Source organism: Callionymus lyra, chromosome 2, assembly GCF_982586985.1.
Source record: "Callionymus lyra chromosome 2, fCalLyr1.hap1.1, whole genome shotgun sequence".
NCBI classification, from domain to species: Eukaryota; Metazoa; Chordata; class Actinopteri; order Syngnathiformes; family Callionymidae; genus Callionymus; species Callionymus lyra.
The window spans coordinates 39,482,229-39,502,439 of record NC_141819.1 but is presented as its reverse complement, the minus strand read 5'-3'; the positions used below and the strand labels follow the sequence as shown (position 1 = coordinate 39,502,439).

At 38.3% G+C, this 20,211-nt stretch overlaps 1 protein-coding gene across 1 annotated transcript; it reads left to right on the top strand.

Annotated features, from left to right (window-relative positions):
- Window positions 1–17,746: 17,746 nt before the first annotated feature.
- Window positions 17,747–19,578, top strand: jun (Jun proto-oncogene, AP-1 transcription factor subunit). The gene has a single exon (XM_087785143.1). The coding sequence runs from the start codon at window positions 17,975–17,977 to the stop codon at window positions 18,920–18,922; it is 948 nt and encodes a 315-aa protein (XP_087641269.1). The 5' UTR covers window positions 17,747–17,974; the 3' UTR covers window positions 18,923–19,578.
- The last annotated feature ends 633 nt before the right edge of the window (window positions 19,579–20,211 follow it).

Genomic DNA, 20,211 nt, shown 5'->3' with positions numbered 1-20,211 from the left:
CCCAGAGCAGCTGTTGGATGGACTACAGCGCTGGCTCCACGTCTACAGTCAAACAATTCAGGGGACTAACTGCTTATGGGAGCAGGATTACAGTCCAGGACTTCATACGGAACCGCCTGTCGGCTTCCATGTGACGCTTGTCATCACCTGGATAAGAAATGGAGGGGAAGAGGGGACAAAAGATTTTGAACTTAAGCTCGACGGGAAACTTGTTGTGTACTGTTTTAATGACAAAGTTTTTTGTTAGAGTGCATTTTTAAGTGCATTTTTCTATAAATACAATATAGACTCTTGGATATTTTACCTTGAAACTCTTTAAGTCAAACAAACTATTTTATAAAGGATTATGTTGTTAATTGAACTGTTGGTTGACTTTTAGAATTTAATTCATTTACTAATTGTCTTAGATCAAATAATTATCTATTAAGAAAACTAAACTTTCAATATTTGTGTCCATAAAATCAAAAAATCTATATATATTTTGGATTTTACTGAGTACTTCATTCTCACTTCTGCACAAACCCAGAATGTATTATTGTCTACTACTTAGGAGCAAATAAAACAGTTATGAGATAAAATCTCTTTAGCTTTGTCTGAAATGCTGAAATCAAGAAAATTTGGGGATGATGACGGCAATTTTGAATGTGGAGATTGTTTGGCACCAGGAAGCCTAATAAATAAATCTAATTAATTTTCTTCAACATGATTTTTAATGTTATTGGAATGATTGTTAAAATCTATAATCTCTCTCTTATCTTAACTTAAATCTACATGAACATGAATCTACTTTGATTTCAACTTTTTGGCCACGTAAAAAAGGTTTATGGAGACAAAAAAACCGTCTAAAACTGGACAAAGATGGTCAACATTTGAAGTGAAACAACACAACAATCCACAAATAACAACACAACAAATTTCGATCAAAGACTTACACAATAAAACTTCTGAGGCCTGCTGAGCCCTAAACTAGATTGAACAGATAAATAAGCACATGTCAACCTGGACCTTATTAATAACAATAATAATACCTTTTATTTTAAAAGCGCCTATTATACCCATCTGAGAGCATCTTGCATTTTAGTGTTTGGCAGACTAAGTCATTAGTCCCATGTTGGGCCTTCATAAAAGAGGAAACATGACTACAGATTTAAAGTTTTTTTCAGTTCTGACTGAAGATATATTCATAAGTTCTTGGGTTGGAATGTTCTCACTTCTCAGAGAGCCAAGCCAGAACAAGCCAGGTGAAGCACAGGAGGAATTATTTATGGTTTTAATATTCACGTCTCAGTGCTGAGTTGCACAATATTTATAGCTACTTCTTTCCATCATTGCTGCGTGCGAGACGGTTTATAGCGTATTTGTCAAATGTGAAAAACAGAAGAATATAAAAAGTACTGGGTCACGCAGAGAGGAAATCATGGATCCAAGTGACTTACAGGACGTGTTTTAAAAGATACTTTTAAACAATACTGTTTCTATATGAACAGTATTTGACCCTCTTAGACTCCTGTGTTGTTCTCTGTGTTATCTTGATCTTTTAAATATTTATTTTATTGAGTTTTCTTTAGATTGTTTAAGTGCTTTGTGACCCTGGTCTGGAAAAGCACTCTACAAATATAACTTACTTACTTACTTACTTACTTATACTGCTGTATATCTGCTACCTTATATGACTCTGTATGTCTTCAGATGAAAATCTGAGGTTGCAGGTTGTTACTAACCTTATTAGGTTTCTTGATCCTGCAGGCTTAAACCTATGTTACTTGTCTTTGTGTAATTAATCAATTTGATCTATTTTTATATACAAATATGTGTTGTTGTTGATGCAAGCGATTCATCTTAATCTCAAACCAATCCATGTCTGTTCAAGATTAAAGAACCTCGGAAATACCTGTGTCTTCTCTGCCTTGGTACGAAGGTTTCTCATGGATGATCCAACCAGACACATTTTACCAGAGTTTGTTAAAGTGATCTACTGTTCACTGAGATCATTATTATTTGAATCTTGTGCCCAGCTTGCCAAACAATGAGTCAAGATAAAATATCTATCATTTGGTATCAAATCTGTTGCCATATTTCCTTACCAAGGGCTTCAACCCCAACTCACCCAGGGGCCACCAGCTGTAAATTCTCATCTTTAAGATGTTTTTAATACACTTTCTTCATCCTAATTTGATTTAGATTCAGTTTTTTTAATGGATTTCAATTGTTTGAAGACATTGGCCGTACAATGTCTTGAAACAATGTCTTCTTCAAACAACATCAATAATTAACTAAATAATAACACATGTATTTTTCAAGTGTAACGCAACATGTTATTTCATGTCATTGAAGGTACATCCATTTTTTCAACCTCTTGGCCTGTAGGAGTCCAAAGTCTATAAATGTTGAATCCCTTTGGCACACAACAAACTGTGTTAGGTAGTTCCCCGGTATTAATAGTTTTGCATGATGACAAGGTATATTTAGTCACTTTTAACACGATCTGTCCCACTTCTCACCAGTATCTATCACACTCCCAAGCACAGTGAAATAAAGTACATTGTCCCTCTACAAATTTTATACAGCTGTCTATTTTTCTTTTAATTTAAAATGTCTTTCTTATATCTAAATAATAAAATATACTGTATATGAAGGATTGCATTTGGTGTGATGATCTTTATTCCTTAAAACTCTGACTGAGATAGAGTCCCTTGCTTGGCCTGCATTAAAAAGAACTTCAAACAATAAATGTAGCCATAAGCCACAGATTTGTGGAAATCCCTTCTCACCCCAACAACCAGTAGATAGTCTTATAAAATGCCCCAAATACGCCAATTTCTTTGTGAATACTTGATGATGGATGATGGAGTTTGAGTAGATCATCTTCGATGAAAATGGAAATCAGGCCATAAGAACCCAAATCAACCCATAACATTCATGTAATACTTCAACATAACTATCCGAGAACACCCTCTGCATGACACTATGGCGGCTCAGAGGAGTAACAACAGCAACAGGCTCCTCTCCATGCACTGCAGAACGGAACATTTCAAGACATCCTTTGTTCCTTCTGCCACAAGATGCTACAATAGAATTCTCTATTGTTTTTATGTTTGTATTATTCATGTATTAATTTGATTGTTATTACATGTATTTATGGATGTTTGTATGGATGGTCGGGTATTTCTGCTGAACAAAAGAATTTCTCTTCCGGGGATCAATAAAGTTTCCATCCATCCATCTATCAATCAAAAAAGGAACAGTTTTTGTGGCCACACTATATATTGTCAATATTCAGCATTACTTAGCTGTTTCCTCTTATGTAACATTATAAATATTACTTACTTAATTACTCTACAGGTAAGGGACCTGTCACTAATCCTCCAGATGCTTGACAGTGTGAAATTTAAAAACAGAGTAGATTAATGTTCATGTTGATATCGATATACCTGTGATTGGGCTTAGAAAATGAACTGAAAAAAACAGATCCTTATGGGGCTCCCGGGGGGTGGGGGGGGCCTATTCTCCCAGTTCCTTGGGCAAGTGGCGAGGCACACCCTGGACAGGACACCAGTCTGTTGCAGGGCACACAGAGACTAACAACCATTTAGACACACTCATACCTATGGAGAATTGTCAATGGGAATTTGATACTGTTACTATATTGTTCAAGACATGTAAAATAAGTTCAGCCTGTAACCACCCTTGTTAGCACTTGTTAGCACATGAACACAACACTGCATTAACTACATTTGTATTGCTACAAAATGGCTAAGTGGCTGAGATGAAATGTCCATTTATTTATATTTTGTTTACTTTAAAACAGAAATATGGAAACACACTGACTGTTGTCTTTTCTTTCCCTGTCAGTCACTAATGGCAAGTGAGGGAGAAAAAACAAAGCTCACAGCTCCAAAACCCACACACACACACCACTGTTGTACACACTTCAGGAACACACAGTTTCTGCTCACTAACTTGTTCACGCCTTTCTTCACTGACAGAAACCTGGTCTGACAGAGTGAAGTGAGTGAGACAAGCAAACACACACACTGACAATCTAACTTACGAGAATGTTTGGTAGGACTTGTGCTCTTACTCTTAATATGACTATGTTTGTGTGTGTGATACTCAACTTTGATTAGAGGAAACAGCTGTGTGTATTGAAAAGTGGGCGTGGCCTTGCGATAACCTCTGACTTGTGAGACGGGAAGCTTCGCCGAGAACCTCAGGAAGTTGAAACTTGGATACAAAACACTGAGTGTGCCGCGGCAAAGCAAACACAGCTTTCAGGTGCACTTGCACAATGACTTCTATGTTTTTTTTTTCCATCGCACATATTTTGAACAAGTGCATCTGACAAGAATGTGCTTCAGGAACAGCGCCACAATGACACGCTGATGTTTAATACCTGCTAATTCTGCACCTGTGCTGCTTTTGCAACACCTTGACAAACAATGTCAGATCTATCAATCCATCATCAGCTCATCAAACTAAGTTGCTCTCCGTGTTCCCGAGCTTGTCGCTATAAAAACCCACCCGGGGCTGGAGGAGGAGACGCTGGCACGACGCCCCTGTTTCTCTGCAGGAAGTTGCCTGAGAGCCTTTATTGAAACTTCTTCCTGTCGCTGATTGGCAGAGATTTTTGTTGTTCCGCTACGGTCCAAATGTCAATCCCCCATGCCTAGCAGTTCAAGAATAAAATATATATTTGGACAGCGAGTGGAGATAAACATGTGGCTGTGAGAAGAAAATGTTCCTCGCTATTGTCCAAACAGGTTCACCCTGAGGGCAGTTCTGCATTCCACACATGTTTTATATAATCAAGTGCATAACTGACTATCAGTGTCAGGATGAAATCCATAATGATGATTTAGGTTCCCTTCAATTTCACCCTTGAAAACTGAAGCTGAAAGCTAACGAAAGACACAAAGAGAAGACTCAAAGTATCATATTTACTTTGTATTTAAGATGGCTTTAATATCATGTAGTTTGATGGCACTTTTTTTATCTTTTACCTTATTTTCCTTTCCCTGTTGCTTTACTGTTTTTTATTTTTCTAATTTGTTTCCTCTGTTTTTATTAACTGTTGTAAAGCACTTTGGTGAAAATGGCTGTGTAGATAACGTGCATTTACATTTACATTAGAATATCAAACTCAATGTGTGAAAATTTAAATAATATTTTTTACACATTAAGTTTGATATTCTAATTCCAATAATTCAAAAAAAAAGTTCAAAATTCTACTTTTAAATTGTATTCATTCTCAGCATTTTTAATGCAATATAAATATGTCACTCTTATGGTGCAAACATCGATGATATGGTTATTTTTTACACATAGAATCTTATATCCTAATTGCACTAATCGAAAAATGCATTCTTTAAAATGTTTTTAGTGAATAATTGAATTAATATTATTAATAATATAACACAAATCCTACCTTTCAATAAAGAAATTATTGAATTATTATTATTATTCAAAAAAACAATTGAATGCTTAAAGAAATTCATTTAATATCCTGACTTTGTGAAGATGGAGGTGCACGTTAAGAAATAGAATGATCTGTTGTAACAGAATCATTTGATTGTTGCATGTATTGAAATGCTGTTTGCCACAGATGGACAGATAGAAATAAAAAATTTTAACGATCACGGAAAGCAAAGGAGGAGTCTCATAAATGAACCCTTTCAGCTGCAGGGTAATCTCCCCCAGACCCGGGGGGATAGACCCGCAGCTGTGTTATCATTAGTGTCTGTACCTCGGCCTGTCAAAGTCTCAGAGAAGTGACACACACACACATGCACAATAGGTAATTACTGCCAGTTACCGTGCTCATTAAACCATATTATGCCAAAATGACTTCCTCCACTGACCGCTTGAATACCCATCAGTCTGGAGATGTCGTTTAGGTGTGAGAACTTGACACTCTTGACACAAATGTGCCATTTGAATTTTGGTAATCAGGTACGTTTCCCTTACCACCGCAGGATTTAATTCGTTGACAACCACATCACACTTGTGTGCTCACACCTGCAGCCATCTGGTCAAGAAAGTCATTCCAGCTGTGCACCCAGGAACCTGCACTCTTATTCACTTTATTACTGGCAAAGTGTGATTAAGTTGGTGAATACATATTCAAACTTGTACCAAACACATAAACCAGCAAAGAAGTTCACTCCATTAAGAAAACCAGATGCCATTTCTATGAGTCTATGAGTATATTACAATGTATCTTATTTTTCAGATTTTCGCACTTAAAGAAACGAGTGAGTCTGATAGTCCGGTGTCCTTATTAGAACTTCAGTGTGTGTGTGTGTGTGTGTGTTTGTGCGCATGTGTCACAGTCCAAGAACTTTCTAGACATTTTGCTTCCGTATTTTCTCAGCTCAACGACACATATTACTGAGTCTCAACAACCAGATAAGAATCATTCATTCACTATTTAGGGTTCACAGGATACAGTCCCAGCTTCTTAGGGTGAGACGCAGGTGTCACCCACAACTATAATCCCACCTACAGACAAACTTTTAGCAGTTTTAGTCCAGGGTCTGTTTGTAATGTTTTTATTATTGGAGGCTAAATCTTTTTTAATCCTCTTTTTATTTGTACTTCTTTAGAAATGTTGTCAATGATTATCTCTGTTCCTTATAGATCGACATCCTTATGATATGTAATCTGTCTCTACAATCCTTTCATCTGTGATGATGTCTGTCTCTGGCCAGACAACATTGTTCAGAACCACTGAGGCTTCAGTTGCTTACATGGTGGTTGACCTGGATTCATGGCGAGAGACTCTGGACGTTCATTATTCATGTAGGCTGCTTTAAAGCTTCAGGACACCCACGAGCAACAAAACACTGCAGACTGACCTTCCATAATCTGACCGGAACAATCTCTTTCAAATAGTCTCCAATGTTTTTGCTTGTTGTTTTGTTTTTTGCATAGCTCAGAAGGCGTTGGTTTAGTAGAAGCTAAGAGGTTGCAGGTTCAATCCCAGCTCCAAATATGTGAGTGTGTGTAAAGTACTCAGAGGGCTGGATAAGACGATATTGCATTAATACGTAAGAACTATTTAGCATTTACTATTTATATACAGTACATCATTGGTCAGAGGAATAAATCATTTGATAGAGGAAAGTTGGATGTTTGCTAAAATACAAGAGGTCAAAAACTGTTTCTTAGCCACACATGACAGTTAAAATATATATAGAAAAGTACCGGTACCCCTTTCTAAGGCAGAAAGAGAATTATAATATAAAAATTGTTTTTACTTGACACATCAAGATGCTCGTTTTGGTCAAGCAAAGTAAAAAAATAAACCTGTTAACTAGTGAAAAAGACTGAAACGCAATCTCTGTATGATTTATTTTTACTGCTTAGGTTTGTCCGTGACATTAATCCTGACCGTGGCGCAAAAAAGGTTGGGGACTCCTGACATGACACCCCTTTCACTGTAGCTGCTTCATAAAGTCTTCTCCACCCTTTCCAACCTGTCTGCACTCTCTCCATCGCTCTCTTGATCTCTGTCTTTTACTATGGATGATTGATCACAAATAATGTTGGTTCGGCTAGAAATGAACCATATTTTGATAAAATATGAATACTAATATTTGTAATTGATTTGGTTTAATTATATTTTATTTAAAGTTTTCTAAATAAAACTTTAATGTTTAAGCAACACTGCATAAAAAGAGAGGAAAAAAGGTCCCAGCAAGTCAGAATAGAGTGACATTGGTGAGGAAAATCAGGCAGAAACCTCAAGCAGAACCAGACTCAATGTGAACAGCTTCCTGTTGGGATGGATTTGTCACAAGTCAATATAACCTAGTAAGAGAATGTGTTGAACAATCTTGTATTTTGTGGTTACTTTTATCTTTACAGGACAAGAACCACAGAAATACAAAGGGACACATGTGGTCCCTTGGCTTTACTTTTCCCTGTTCAGTTGTATCCAAAATCAAAGAATATTGATTAATACAACAATGGTCAAATAACTGACATCATTTGAAGCATTTTTAAATGAAATTGAATTTATTTTTGCATTTATTACATTTTTGTTTCCAGAAAATCATTTTTATTTTTAAGGTGTCTTTGGTTTTGTAGAGATGTTGAGGACGACCTTACACAGCATGGACTCAAGTAGAATTTAATTTAGACGATGGCTTTTTTATGAGCTCTCAATCAAGCTTGACTGTATTAATTGTGTTTTACTAGCTTGACCCTTCTGCCTGCAGGGCCAGGCTCAAGGTCACCCCAATTTATGCAATGAATATATCAATCCATCAATCATTTCAGGAATCAATGAATAAAGATAAACAGCACACACGGCTTCTATTTGTGTCTGTATAAACTAACAAGAAAGTCAGTTTCGGCTGAGGTTTTTTTTTTCTCTGACAAACCTGTCTGACTGCACCCACGCACACACACATCACACAATGACAAGAGTGGTGATTTGGAAAGGATTTCTCATGGCCAGAGTGCCCTGAGCTACCCTGAGTAAATACAGATTAATGATTGGTTAAGAGGACGGAAGTACATTCCTCAAGGTTAGCCTCTGATTGCAGCTACTACAAACACCACAGATGTACACGGACAACAGAACACAAACTAAATATACGCCTGCAGATCTCTATCTGGCTCTAGAAGTATGTTGCTCAAACATGACATACATAGCTTCAACTAAGCAAGTTGAGGTAAATACATGTACTAAAAGCCATAAAAGGGATTATTGACACACAAATTTGCATGTAATCTAAAATATAGATTCCCGTTTCAGCAGTTACATGTTGATCAGACAACTTTACAACACAGCAGTGAAGCTATTGGAACATGATTATTGCCAATTTACAATCTTCTCTCAGATACCAGAGTCACTTCATCTAGTTTTGAGTCTTAATTTAAATCACCATTACCAAGAATAGGTGTATGTTTATATATATGAACATATATGTGCATTTTTGAGTTTATTTATTTATTTTTCTATTTTATTTGTATTTTTCAACCCCTGAATGTAAAGGGGGGATTGAATTTTCATGTTTATAGAAAATGTTATTTTCAATTCTTGTCCATCTTTATGCTTGAAAATCAATGAAATATAATATGTATATAAATTCCAAAATACATTTTCCAATTTACAACATCCCAGCTGTTTTATTTAACCTGGGTTATATTCCAGAAAACAGGAAATGGATATTCCATGATGATTCCATTGTTGCTACATATGCTGGAATAAATAAAGAACATACACATGTTACAAATATCTGTTATAAAACAAACGTTTTAAAGGACTTAATCATTAAATCCACAGAAAACACGAGACAAAAACAAAATCGTAAGACAATCCACCACATCTGATCCCACACGCATATAACCATATCAGATATTGATCTCTGATCAGGTTTCATGGTCATCCCAGAAGACACCAGTAAAGAGGATCTCTGAGTGTGTTGTGCGGGTGTGCGAGGAGTGATACACACTATGGTTTGCATGGTCGAAGATCAGGTTCACTCGGTCGTATCATATATCCAATAAAATTGGAATTTAGCTGGAGTAGAACATTAACAAGCTCCTGAGTCATCTAGTATTTCTGAGAGCTGCATCTCAGATATAAGAACTCAACGGCAAAAAAAAACTCTTAATACATTCAAAACAGCAGACGACACAACCAGGGTAGGAACAATGGTTCGGTCCTGTCACTTTCTTAAAGCTCCAACTTGTCGTTTTATTTTCCAATTGCCTTCGAAAAGCCAGACTAGAATAACTTACAGGTCCAAACCCATGTTGACAACCTTCCAGTCACTCTTGTTCACACTCAACAAACACACAAACGCAGTCACAAACACATGAACCGCTGGGTAAGATTCTCCAGCCTGCAGAGGTTAATTGACTGGAACCGGTTTGTAATGCTGCCTTATAGTGTGTCCCACCTGTCCAAACACTTGATCACGGCCTAAACACACACACACAAACACACACACATGGACCAGTTTCTCCATATGGGCTGAAGCACTGGTGGGTTTTAATGGCTATCGATCATTCTCCCTGGTGGCACACAAACACACACACATGCACACACACACACACTTGTGTGGAAACACCCATTTCTTAGCCCGCTTGTGAAAGTAAGTGCCACTGAGTGTTCACTTGTGCACGGCACAACCTTTCTTTATAGATGAGGTTATTTGATTTACATAATGAGGACCAGTCTCACTCTCGTGGATTAAATTCCTTGGAGACAACAAAATAACAAATGGACTTAGACTCTCCCACAAACCCACGTTGTTCTCTCAAAGAACCGTTGTGATCAAGAAATGGCAGTGTGTTGTAGAGCGGGCATTTTTATGACTGTTGTGTTCATATCTCAGGCATTGTGCGTTCTTGTTGGTTATAGGTCAAATGTTTTGGGTTCAACGAGATGAGTAATACTATTTCTAGGGTCGGTTTTAGTTACTGTTACTGATGTCTTGATGAAATAAACTCACTCTCTAAGTCTAAATAAAAACAGCATGTACGGTTTTATTATTATTCATCAATACTGTACCACTTATTACCTTATTGGAATCAACGGACACTGGACCCTGTCCCTTTTGGATTGTAGAAAGAAATCAAAGTGCCAAGAGTTATCAGATGTAAACACAGGAAGAACATACAAACTCTACACAGAAAGGATGCAGGTAGTGAACCAACCAGCTTCTTCAAATAAGGGGGTCCTTTCAGATCTTTTTTTTAAAGAATTTTCTTTGCAACACATTTTTTTGAATTTGCATTTATTGTTTTATAAGCACAAAAGCTTTATACAATCAAATATACACTTTATTGACAATTCACACAGTTCAATTAACATGCAAAAAACGACTTATTAAATGTCCACAATATGACGGCAGAGTCCTGTCTCAATAAAGCCAAATAACCAAAAGAAGGAACAAAAGGCCGGCCAGACGAATGAACCACAGGCAGTTCTGTAAAACGAACCGACGCCGGTTCCTGGTGCATCCAACGTATAAGAAGGGCTGGATAATTGCCTTTAGCTGGTCCACACTGTACTGTGCCACACACTGTAAGCTGACTGTAAACGGGGGGGGGGGCAAAGAGAAAATGACTTGCTAAAATAAGATGTCAATGGAATTGTCACAATGTTAGTAGAAAGACAGTAAAATGAAAGGAAATATTTTTTTTAAATGAGATTAATAAGAGAGGTAATTTATTTTTTTCAAAGTTATAAAGTGTACTTTTTAATTCTCATTCCATTTTGTATTGGGTTTGTGCTTTAAAATGTTACCAGGGGTGTTTAACACAATCACACAAGGGCCAAAGTATTTCAGCAGTCAAGTTAATGGTCAAAATCAATTTAAATTAAGCACGAAGTCTGATTACGATATTACATTTTTATTCTGGTGTCTTTATTATCTCCGCGTTTGATCAGATTTGGACCATTGGCATTGAGTTTGACAAGTGCTTAAGACTCAGTGTTGGTCCCAATCTATATTCCGTCTTTTGTTAGTTTGAGTTCATGTGGCTTGGTTACGATGCTGCCGTACCCCATGATCTCATCATACACTTGTCTGAGTGCAGGGCTGCGAGTGGGTCAACCTAAAGGGAATTAATCAATACCCGTTTCAATTATACCAATAAATCATGGGTGTGATCAGTCGGCGTAGTTACCAGCGATTAATTGTCAGAGCTAATAAAGTCCTCAGTACCAGAAGGTGCCAAAGGATCTTCTGGGAAACGTGCTTTCGTTTTTACGGCCAAATTAATTAAGACAGTGGCAGTAAAAGAAACCTTGTCATGCATCAAACACTCGTTCCAGTCCTGGCGAAGGGCGTAACAAAGAAACATTACTCATGTGGATGTTCAGTGTGTGTTTCTGGATGTGTATTAGTGTGCATCAACATTGTGGTTCTTTCAAGACGGGCTGTAAATCTGCACGGCAAAAGAAGGACATTTGTCATTCAACTGCGTCTTTGCTTTTTCATTATAAAAATGGCTCCCACGGTATTTTATTAAGACCAGGCTGAGCACTAATTATTACTCCGAGACAGCTCAGAGGATGTGGGAGGAAAATGTATGTTGCAAATGGACAGTAGAGGAGAAACAGGAGCTTAGAGAAGAAAGTCACAAATGTCATCCTCATTGACTTTGAATTCTTATTACAGCAGTTGTTTTTTTTACTCGTTTTATTAATTATTAATTTTCTAATTATCTTCATATCCATAATGCTGGAGTTACACTCCCAACTTATTGACAATTTAAAGTCAAGTTGTTTTTCGACTGTGAGAGGAAATGGAATGATCACATACATGACTCTGGAAGGACCCAAGTTGGACCCCAGGCTGTGAGGCTTCAGCTTCAGTCTAAACACTATAACAAAAATGAAATACTAAAATTTTAAATAGATTATTTAAGGTTGTGGTCTCCGATTCCTGGTCCGAGGACCAGTACCGGTATGTTAACCAGGACGCACAGAAAAAAAAAAGTTTAATTTCTGTTCTATTGATATACAGTATACTCTCTGAAAATATTTTCTCTTAGGTAATTATCATGTGTTTGTTGAACCAACAAGATGCCTGTTTCAGTCAAGTGTACTCAAAGAATAAACCTGTAAACTAGTATAAATTAACAAAACACAAACTCAATATGTGACCATCTAGTGGCAGAGAAACCAGTCAAGAGCTTCTGCTGATTCAATGTTATGGTGAGATGTAGATTTCATGCAGTTAATATTTGCCTTTTGCTGGTCATGCTATATTTTCAGTTTTTATCTGAAGGTCGGTTCACAAATATAATCCCAACATTAAACCGTCTCTAATTCAAAATAGGCCATGGGCCCCTATTAACCCTTGTATTATCTCAGGGTCAAGGTGACTCGAAGGCCCGAAAACAAAAGTGTTTGTGGTATCCTTTGTGATGCTTCTGGGTCAAGATGTACAACCTCCACCACTGCATATTTGTTTCTGGAAGCCAACACTTTCAGGCCTTCATGTCACCTTGACCGAGAGATAACACAAGGATTAAAAACGTTCAAACCAAACTTTATTATCTTTTGGCCAGCAAGTTTATTGATTATCACACCCTCACACCAATATATAATAGAAGGCCCATAATGCAAAACAACAGGTTGAATCTTTTATTTGTCAATAGCATAACTCACAGAGTTGTCAATGATTTTATTTAGGATGGGTTAAATCAAAAGTGGTTCTGTATAAAAGAGGTTCTGGTGTCATTGGGATTTAGTAAAGTTTTTAAATCTTCACCTGCTGAGAGGCCCAGACTCTCCTCTCCCCGGGAAGCTGCTATAAATTATTTTTAGAGAAAACCTAAGCCGTAGTAGTCTTTTCGTCTCTCCAACGTGGACATGATCTGCCTTAAGGTCTCTTCTCATTGGAGTCCAGACAAAACTTATTTTTGGCTGCTTTTATCTGCGATGTTGTTCTTTCGGGCTCTGAGGTCTGTGGATCACAATCTACTGATGGTTCCTCGCACACGCTTCCGGACCAGAGGAGAGAAATCCTTCCAGGCTGTTGTTCCTAAGCTTTGGAAAGATCTTCCCTTCTCTCTGTGTTTGATGGATCTACTGACTCATTTCAAGAAATATCTCAAGATCTTTTTATTTGTGCAGGCTTTTCCTTGATTTTCTGGCACTCCTGTGTTCATCTGTATATTTTTTGTGACCCTGTTAAAGCACTTTGTGACCCTGGTCCAGAAATGCGCTCTAGAAATAACCATTACTTACTTCATTTAATTACCACAACATCAAACGCGTCTTTTGGCTCAGCTTTGTCTTCTCCATGACAGACTGAAACAAAGACGTCACAACTGAGGAGACTGTACAATTCACCTGTCAATCTCCAATAGCGAGACCCCAATAACTCTTTGATTCCTATCCTGGCTCTTGTAAAACCTTTGTCATCTTTTGCTTTATCTAGGGTCAGGTCAGGGGGGCAGCAGCTTCAGCAGAAAGGTCAAGACTTTCCTCTACCCGGCTACAAAATCCAGCTTTTTCCGGGGACCCCTCGGCATTCCCTCGGCATCTCATCTCTTACCTTATTACAATTGAGAAACATGGACCACGGATTTGAGGTGCTGATTACTATCCGTGTTGCTTCCCACTTTGACACAAACTGAAACAGCAAGGGCTGAAGTTCATGGTCGGATGAAGCCAACAGAACCACATCATCAGCCCAATAATAAGACCCCCAAATCGGACCCCATCTTGGGAAAAGGAAACCTAGAATTTAAAGAATACAAGGAGCTTATTTTACATGACGGCGTAAAATCATGCCATACAATGAATTAACGAAAAACAACAACTCTGATGTAAGAATAGTGTGTGACCACTGAACTAAACTTAATGTCACAGATTGGCTGAAAACACAGGGTCTAAATTAGGAAATTTCACTGATCTGAAAACATGGTTGCCAGAACTACAATAATCCAGATCATTTATTTGTCCTCCAACATCGCCTTTCACTGATATGTTAATGTTTCGTAATCAGAGACGCACAAACCTGAGACATTCTAGTCGATGGAACACAATGACATGAAGAATTTTCCCAATACAATCTTGAACAAACTTGAACTGCTAGTCCAACGTCTGGTACGTTTCTCTACAGTCTTTTATCAGAGGAAGATCCAGCTGCTCAAACTGCGGATTAGGAAGCAACAAAGAGCAAAAATGAGAAACTAGAAGGCGAAGATAAGAGCAAGAATGTGTCCATGATTTAAATTCTGAATGGTTTAACACCTGGATGGAAGAATGTGGGCAGAGAATTATGAATGAAATTACCTTTGAAACAAATGAAAATATAAAAACGCACAATTGCAATAAACATCAAAACATGGTTAAACCATAATTTATCAACAGACTTTCTTGTGACATTATCCCAACTTTTTCTAAATATGTTACAGGTGTGATTATAAATTATGATAAATATTATCATTTTAATTGCAGAAATTGTGCATTAGTTTCTAGATTTGATGAACTGAGTAGAAATTAGACTCAACCATACAACTGGTGTTGGGAAGAGGACACTGAAAACACCACCATTATAGATTTTCACATTTCAAGTATTTTAATTGTTTAGTTAGAATGTCATAATGAGGAGATAAGACTGGCACTCAGTCTGTGCCTACTTTTAAATCTATTGAAAAACTCACTTTTATAGTGTCGTCACCTTTCAACTAACTGGATTCATCAATGGATTTTAACTTTCTTTTATTTTTCTATGCTTATGTAAATGAAAAGTACCTTGTTCAATATTGTTTCACTATTGTGCTGTTTTCAATACACTATGTCATTTTTAAATGACTGTCTGTCACTGACTGTGACACCCTTTGTCTGCAACGTTGTGTATAGATAAAATTATTATTATAATTATTATTATTATAATAATTATTATTATTATTATTATTATTATTATTATTATTATTATTATTATTATTATTATTATTATTATTATTATGATGATGAGCCACTTTGTTTTCATAATTATTGTTTTTATTGAATTCTTAATTAAAATAATGAGTATATATTGTTGTATTTTGTATGTATATTAGGCTTTGACAAGCCAGAGGAATATTGCCCAATTCAGCATCCAACACAAACCTTGTGACTAATCTAATCGCTCACAGATTGGACTTTTTAATGGGTTTTAATGGCATCAATCTCACCTCCGCTTGCACTACTGGTGCATTAACTTTGTTTTTTGTTCGTTTATTATTTGATTATTTAAGTTTTGTTAATTACTTATTTTGTTATATTTTGTTGATTATTTATTTTATTTTTATCGTGGGACTGAGAGGACCACAATTTAATTTATGCAGAATTTCTTGATACATGTATATTTGACAAATAAAAGAACTTGAACTTGAACTTGAACTTGACATCTTACCGTTAAAACCTGCTCTTTTTAAAATCAAAAGATTGAAACTGCAGGAGGCTGAGTCTGGTTCTGCTTGAGGTTTCTACTTGTAAAAACAAAGTTTTTCTCTGTCACTGTTGCTCATTGTGATTGGCTGGGACCTGTTTTCTTTTATCTTACACTATACAGTGTTATTTAAACTGTGTCTTAAAATGACTCTATTTTAATTTTCCACATTCAAATAAATATCAATTGAATTAGCAATTTAATTCCCCTGAAGGTGGAACCCAATCAACAACTCCTATAAAGTCATATTTAGAGATATTCAAAATACACATTCAAAATAATTTTTACTAACTATGGCCATTAAGTGTGTGTTTGAAAAACAATATAAAGGTGAGTGTTTGTGCTGTTACATTGTTCTCTGTTTGGTTTCTAAAAGCATAAAACAAAAGGTTTTTTTTTCGGGAACTCACCAGTCCAGTTAACCAGTAGGGTTAGATTATGTCTGACAACTATTGATTACTGCCATCTGACATATATATAAGAGTGCATCAAGGCAACATTAGCCAGCAGATAAAAGTCAGACAATGGAAGTATTTTATGTCCCCGGTTCATCCTCTTTAGGTGCCTCTCTGAGTCCGCCAGCGCCAAGGGTCTGATTTACTCGCCCCACTATGAGGAGGATTTTTTGGATGTGGTGTGCTTTAGATGGTGTGCAGTAAAGCTGGCGGGGCACAGGGTGACCCAGACAGTGGGAGTGTGCACAAGTAGAGAGAAACACGTAAGTCACACCAGTTAACCTCCTGCTATTAAACAAGCAGTGATTTCTAACAAAGGGCCAGAGGACAATGGACTGCACTACACTAATTACACACTCTGACATGGATAATAGAAGATGGACTTGCTTTTTTTTTATGACGAGGGCAGACGGTTGACCTTTTCTTTTTTTTAAACAATTTGTGGTCACAGAACAATGCTTTTAAAATTGTGGGTTTATGTGCACTGAAATAAAGCTGTGTCTTGAGCTGAGAAACTGATCTTGCACCAAGAAACAAATGCCCCAAATGAGTAAACAATAATAATAATAATAATGATCATTTGGATTAAAAAAAAAGGTAGTGAAAAGTATATCTCCTTCACTACCAAAATTAAATAAGATTAGTTTAAACAATAAATACAATTAGGTCTAAATAGTAAGTAAGTAATTAGCATATGCCTAAGGTGCTGACAGATCTAAAAAAAAAAAATTGTACAATTGTACAATTTGTAGAGTCCATGGTTAAACATAAGAAGGAGATATTTACCACTCCTTTCTGCTTAATATGTATAATTTATAATATTGTTTAAATCTACCTCCTCCAACTTCTGTACTTGTGTATATGTACTACTGTTTATTGCTGTTGATATCTTTATCTTTTGTGAGTTTTATTCTTATTATTTTATCATTACTACTTAATTTTAAATTATTTTTATATAATATTGTTTGGGTTATTATTTTTCATATGCGTACTGTGTACTGTATGTCTTGGTATAATGTGTTTTTTGTGAACTGCCTTCAATTTATCCTCTGTCTATTACATCAAGACATTTTTGCTGAAATTACTAGTAAAACGCGCCGCTGACAGTCGAGGAGATTCAAAAACAATACGTCATCCCATCATGCATTGCGCCCACGCTCTCCTCCACAGCATTACCTAATCCCACAATGCATCGCGGGTTTGAGAACCTTCTGTGTGGTCGTCAAGGTAACGCGCCTAATTCGGTGGGCTGGACTCCAGCTGTGGACACGCCCCCCCAGCCAATCAGAGCGCCGCTTCGTGACATCATCGCTTTTTTTGGAGCGCTTGCTGAAGATAAGGTTTGGCTCCTCCACGCTGGAGCGTATTTACAGTTGGAAGAAGGAGCGAGAAGGACCAGCTTCTCCTGACTTGACATCTACGTTTGGATTTCTCTGCGACTCGTGGAGCTGAACTCTAGCTGACCGGGAGAAAGAAGGTCCTCAAGAACCCGCTCTGTGTCCGGAGGCGTCACTGAAGTCAGGACCGTGTCAAGTGTTCTCGCAGCTGACCCGCGGGAAGAAGGGAAAACTGAAAAAGTTTCCCAAAAGGACTTTGTTGTTTTCTTCTATGTATTCCAAGATGGAAACTACTTTTTATGACGACTCGCTGAACGCGTTCTCCCAGCAAGAGGGCGCCGGCTTCGGATACGGCAACTCCAAAGTTCTGAAACACAACATGACCCTGAACCTGGCGGACCCGGCGGGGTCCCTGAAACCTCACCTGCGGGCCAAAGACATCCTCACGTCGCCCGACGTGGGACTGCTGAAGCTGGCCTCCCCGGAGCTGGAGCGGCTCATCATCCAGTCCAGCAACGGACTCATCACCACCACGCCCACCCCGACCCAGTTCATCTGCCCCAAGAATGTCACCGACGAGCAGGAGGGGTTCGCGGAGGGCTTCGTCCGGGCGCTCGCCGAGCTCCACCACCAGCACATGCCGGCGATCACGAGCGTCACCTCGGCGCCCCAGACCGTCAACACGGTCCTGCCGCCGGTGTCATCCGTGGCGGGTACCAACGGGTACAGCACCGGGGCCTCCGACTCGCCGGTGTACGAGGAGCTGAACACGTTCAACCCGGCCATCAGCACCGTGTCGGTGCCGAGCTACACCACCTCCGCCCCGGCCATGTCCTTCTCCGCCGCCCCGCCTCAGCTGCCCATCTACGGGCAGCAGCTCTCTCGCCTCAGCGCTCTTAAAGAGGAGCCGCAGACGGTGCCCGAGATGCCGGGTGAGACCCCGCCTCTGTCGCCCATCAACATGGAGAGCCAGGAGCGCATCAAAGCCGAGAGGAAGCGCATGAGGAACCGGATCGCCGCCTCCAAGTGCCGGAAAAGGAAGCTGGAGAGAATCTCGCGGCTGGAGGACAAAGTCAAGAACCTCAAGTCGCAGAACTCTGAGCTGTCGTCCACCGCCAACCTGCTGCGGGAGCAGGTGGCGCAGCTGAAGCAGAAGGTGATGAACCACGTCAACTCCGGGTGTCAGCTCATGCTCACGCAGCAGCTCCAGACCTTCTGAGCTGACCCGGGATGAGAAAAGACTAGTTGAGTTATCCGGACGCTTCCTGAGACCCCGATGGGGTTTTTTGGATGTCGTGGCGGGACACCGACAGGGATCCGTAAAGCACTTGAGTGGCGGTGCGCTCCCCAGTGGCGTGTCAGGGTGAGAGCGGCTCAGGACAGTGGCGGGCAAACGGGCCATGTCGCACAGCAGGACACTTTTGTTGAAGTTTCTGCCTCCATGCTGTTCTTTTTATTTTTTTACAGGACTGGTCGAGACTGAACTTTTCTTTATTTACTCCCAGCTTCGCATGAACTTGATCATGGCAGTCAAAGGGGAAATAAATTCAGTATTAACAGAACTTTTGGAACCTGCAATTGAGACTTTTTAAATGTAAGCCATAGAGGTCAAAGGTGTTGGCCAATTTTTGAATGGCTGAAGAAGTTGCTTCCGAGAACATACTTTTTGTTTCTTAATTGTAAGGAAATTAGAAAAAGCTTCAGGATTTACTTTTTATTGTAAATTTGCTTGATGGGGTTTCACTCATTGTAATATGTATATAGGATCAACTTGGAGTACTTATGTTTACTGTTTGTAATAACTTTTTTTTAAGTTTGTTTTCTGAGCACTTCAGAATCCTATCGATATTTAAGGAATAAACCATATGAAATGAATCAACAATGTCTCTGTGTGCTTGAGTGAGTGTGACAGAAAAAAAAACGGGTGTGCCATGACAGGAGCTCAACAATAAAACATGTCGAAACATGTCGCAAGAGCACCTTGACTTAAATTCCATTAATGCCATCTATTGATCCAAGTGTGCCTCCTGCTGCATTCTCAACGTGGAGACCATGAAGTGACACATATTTCACATCGTATGGTTACATACAGTAAACATACATTTGTCATCCATACACAGTTAACAAGAGGAGAAAAAAGATTTGGCACTTGAAGAGATTAGTTTTGTGTTGCTGGTGCAACACCATGCAATAGTACTGCTTAACTTCCTGTTCGGTTGTATACAACAAATCATGTGAAACTGTGTGGAAATACAAATTTATACAGTATAAATCTACGACCTTCACAATGGTATGTTTGTAAACATGATTTAATTATCAATAAATTAAAAAGAAAATCTAAAAGTTAAAGTGGACAAAGTAACACAAGCATCAATTGGCTTTTCCAACATGGGTTTTTATTATATCTAAGACATACATCCCTATAGACAACCATGTGAGCCTTCATACATTCACATAGAGATCAATGAAGAGCCGTGATTTGATTAAACAACTGTTTTAAAGAATGGA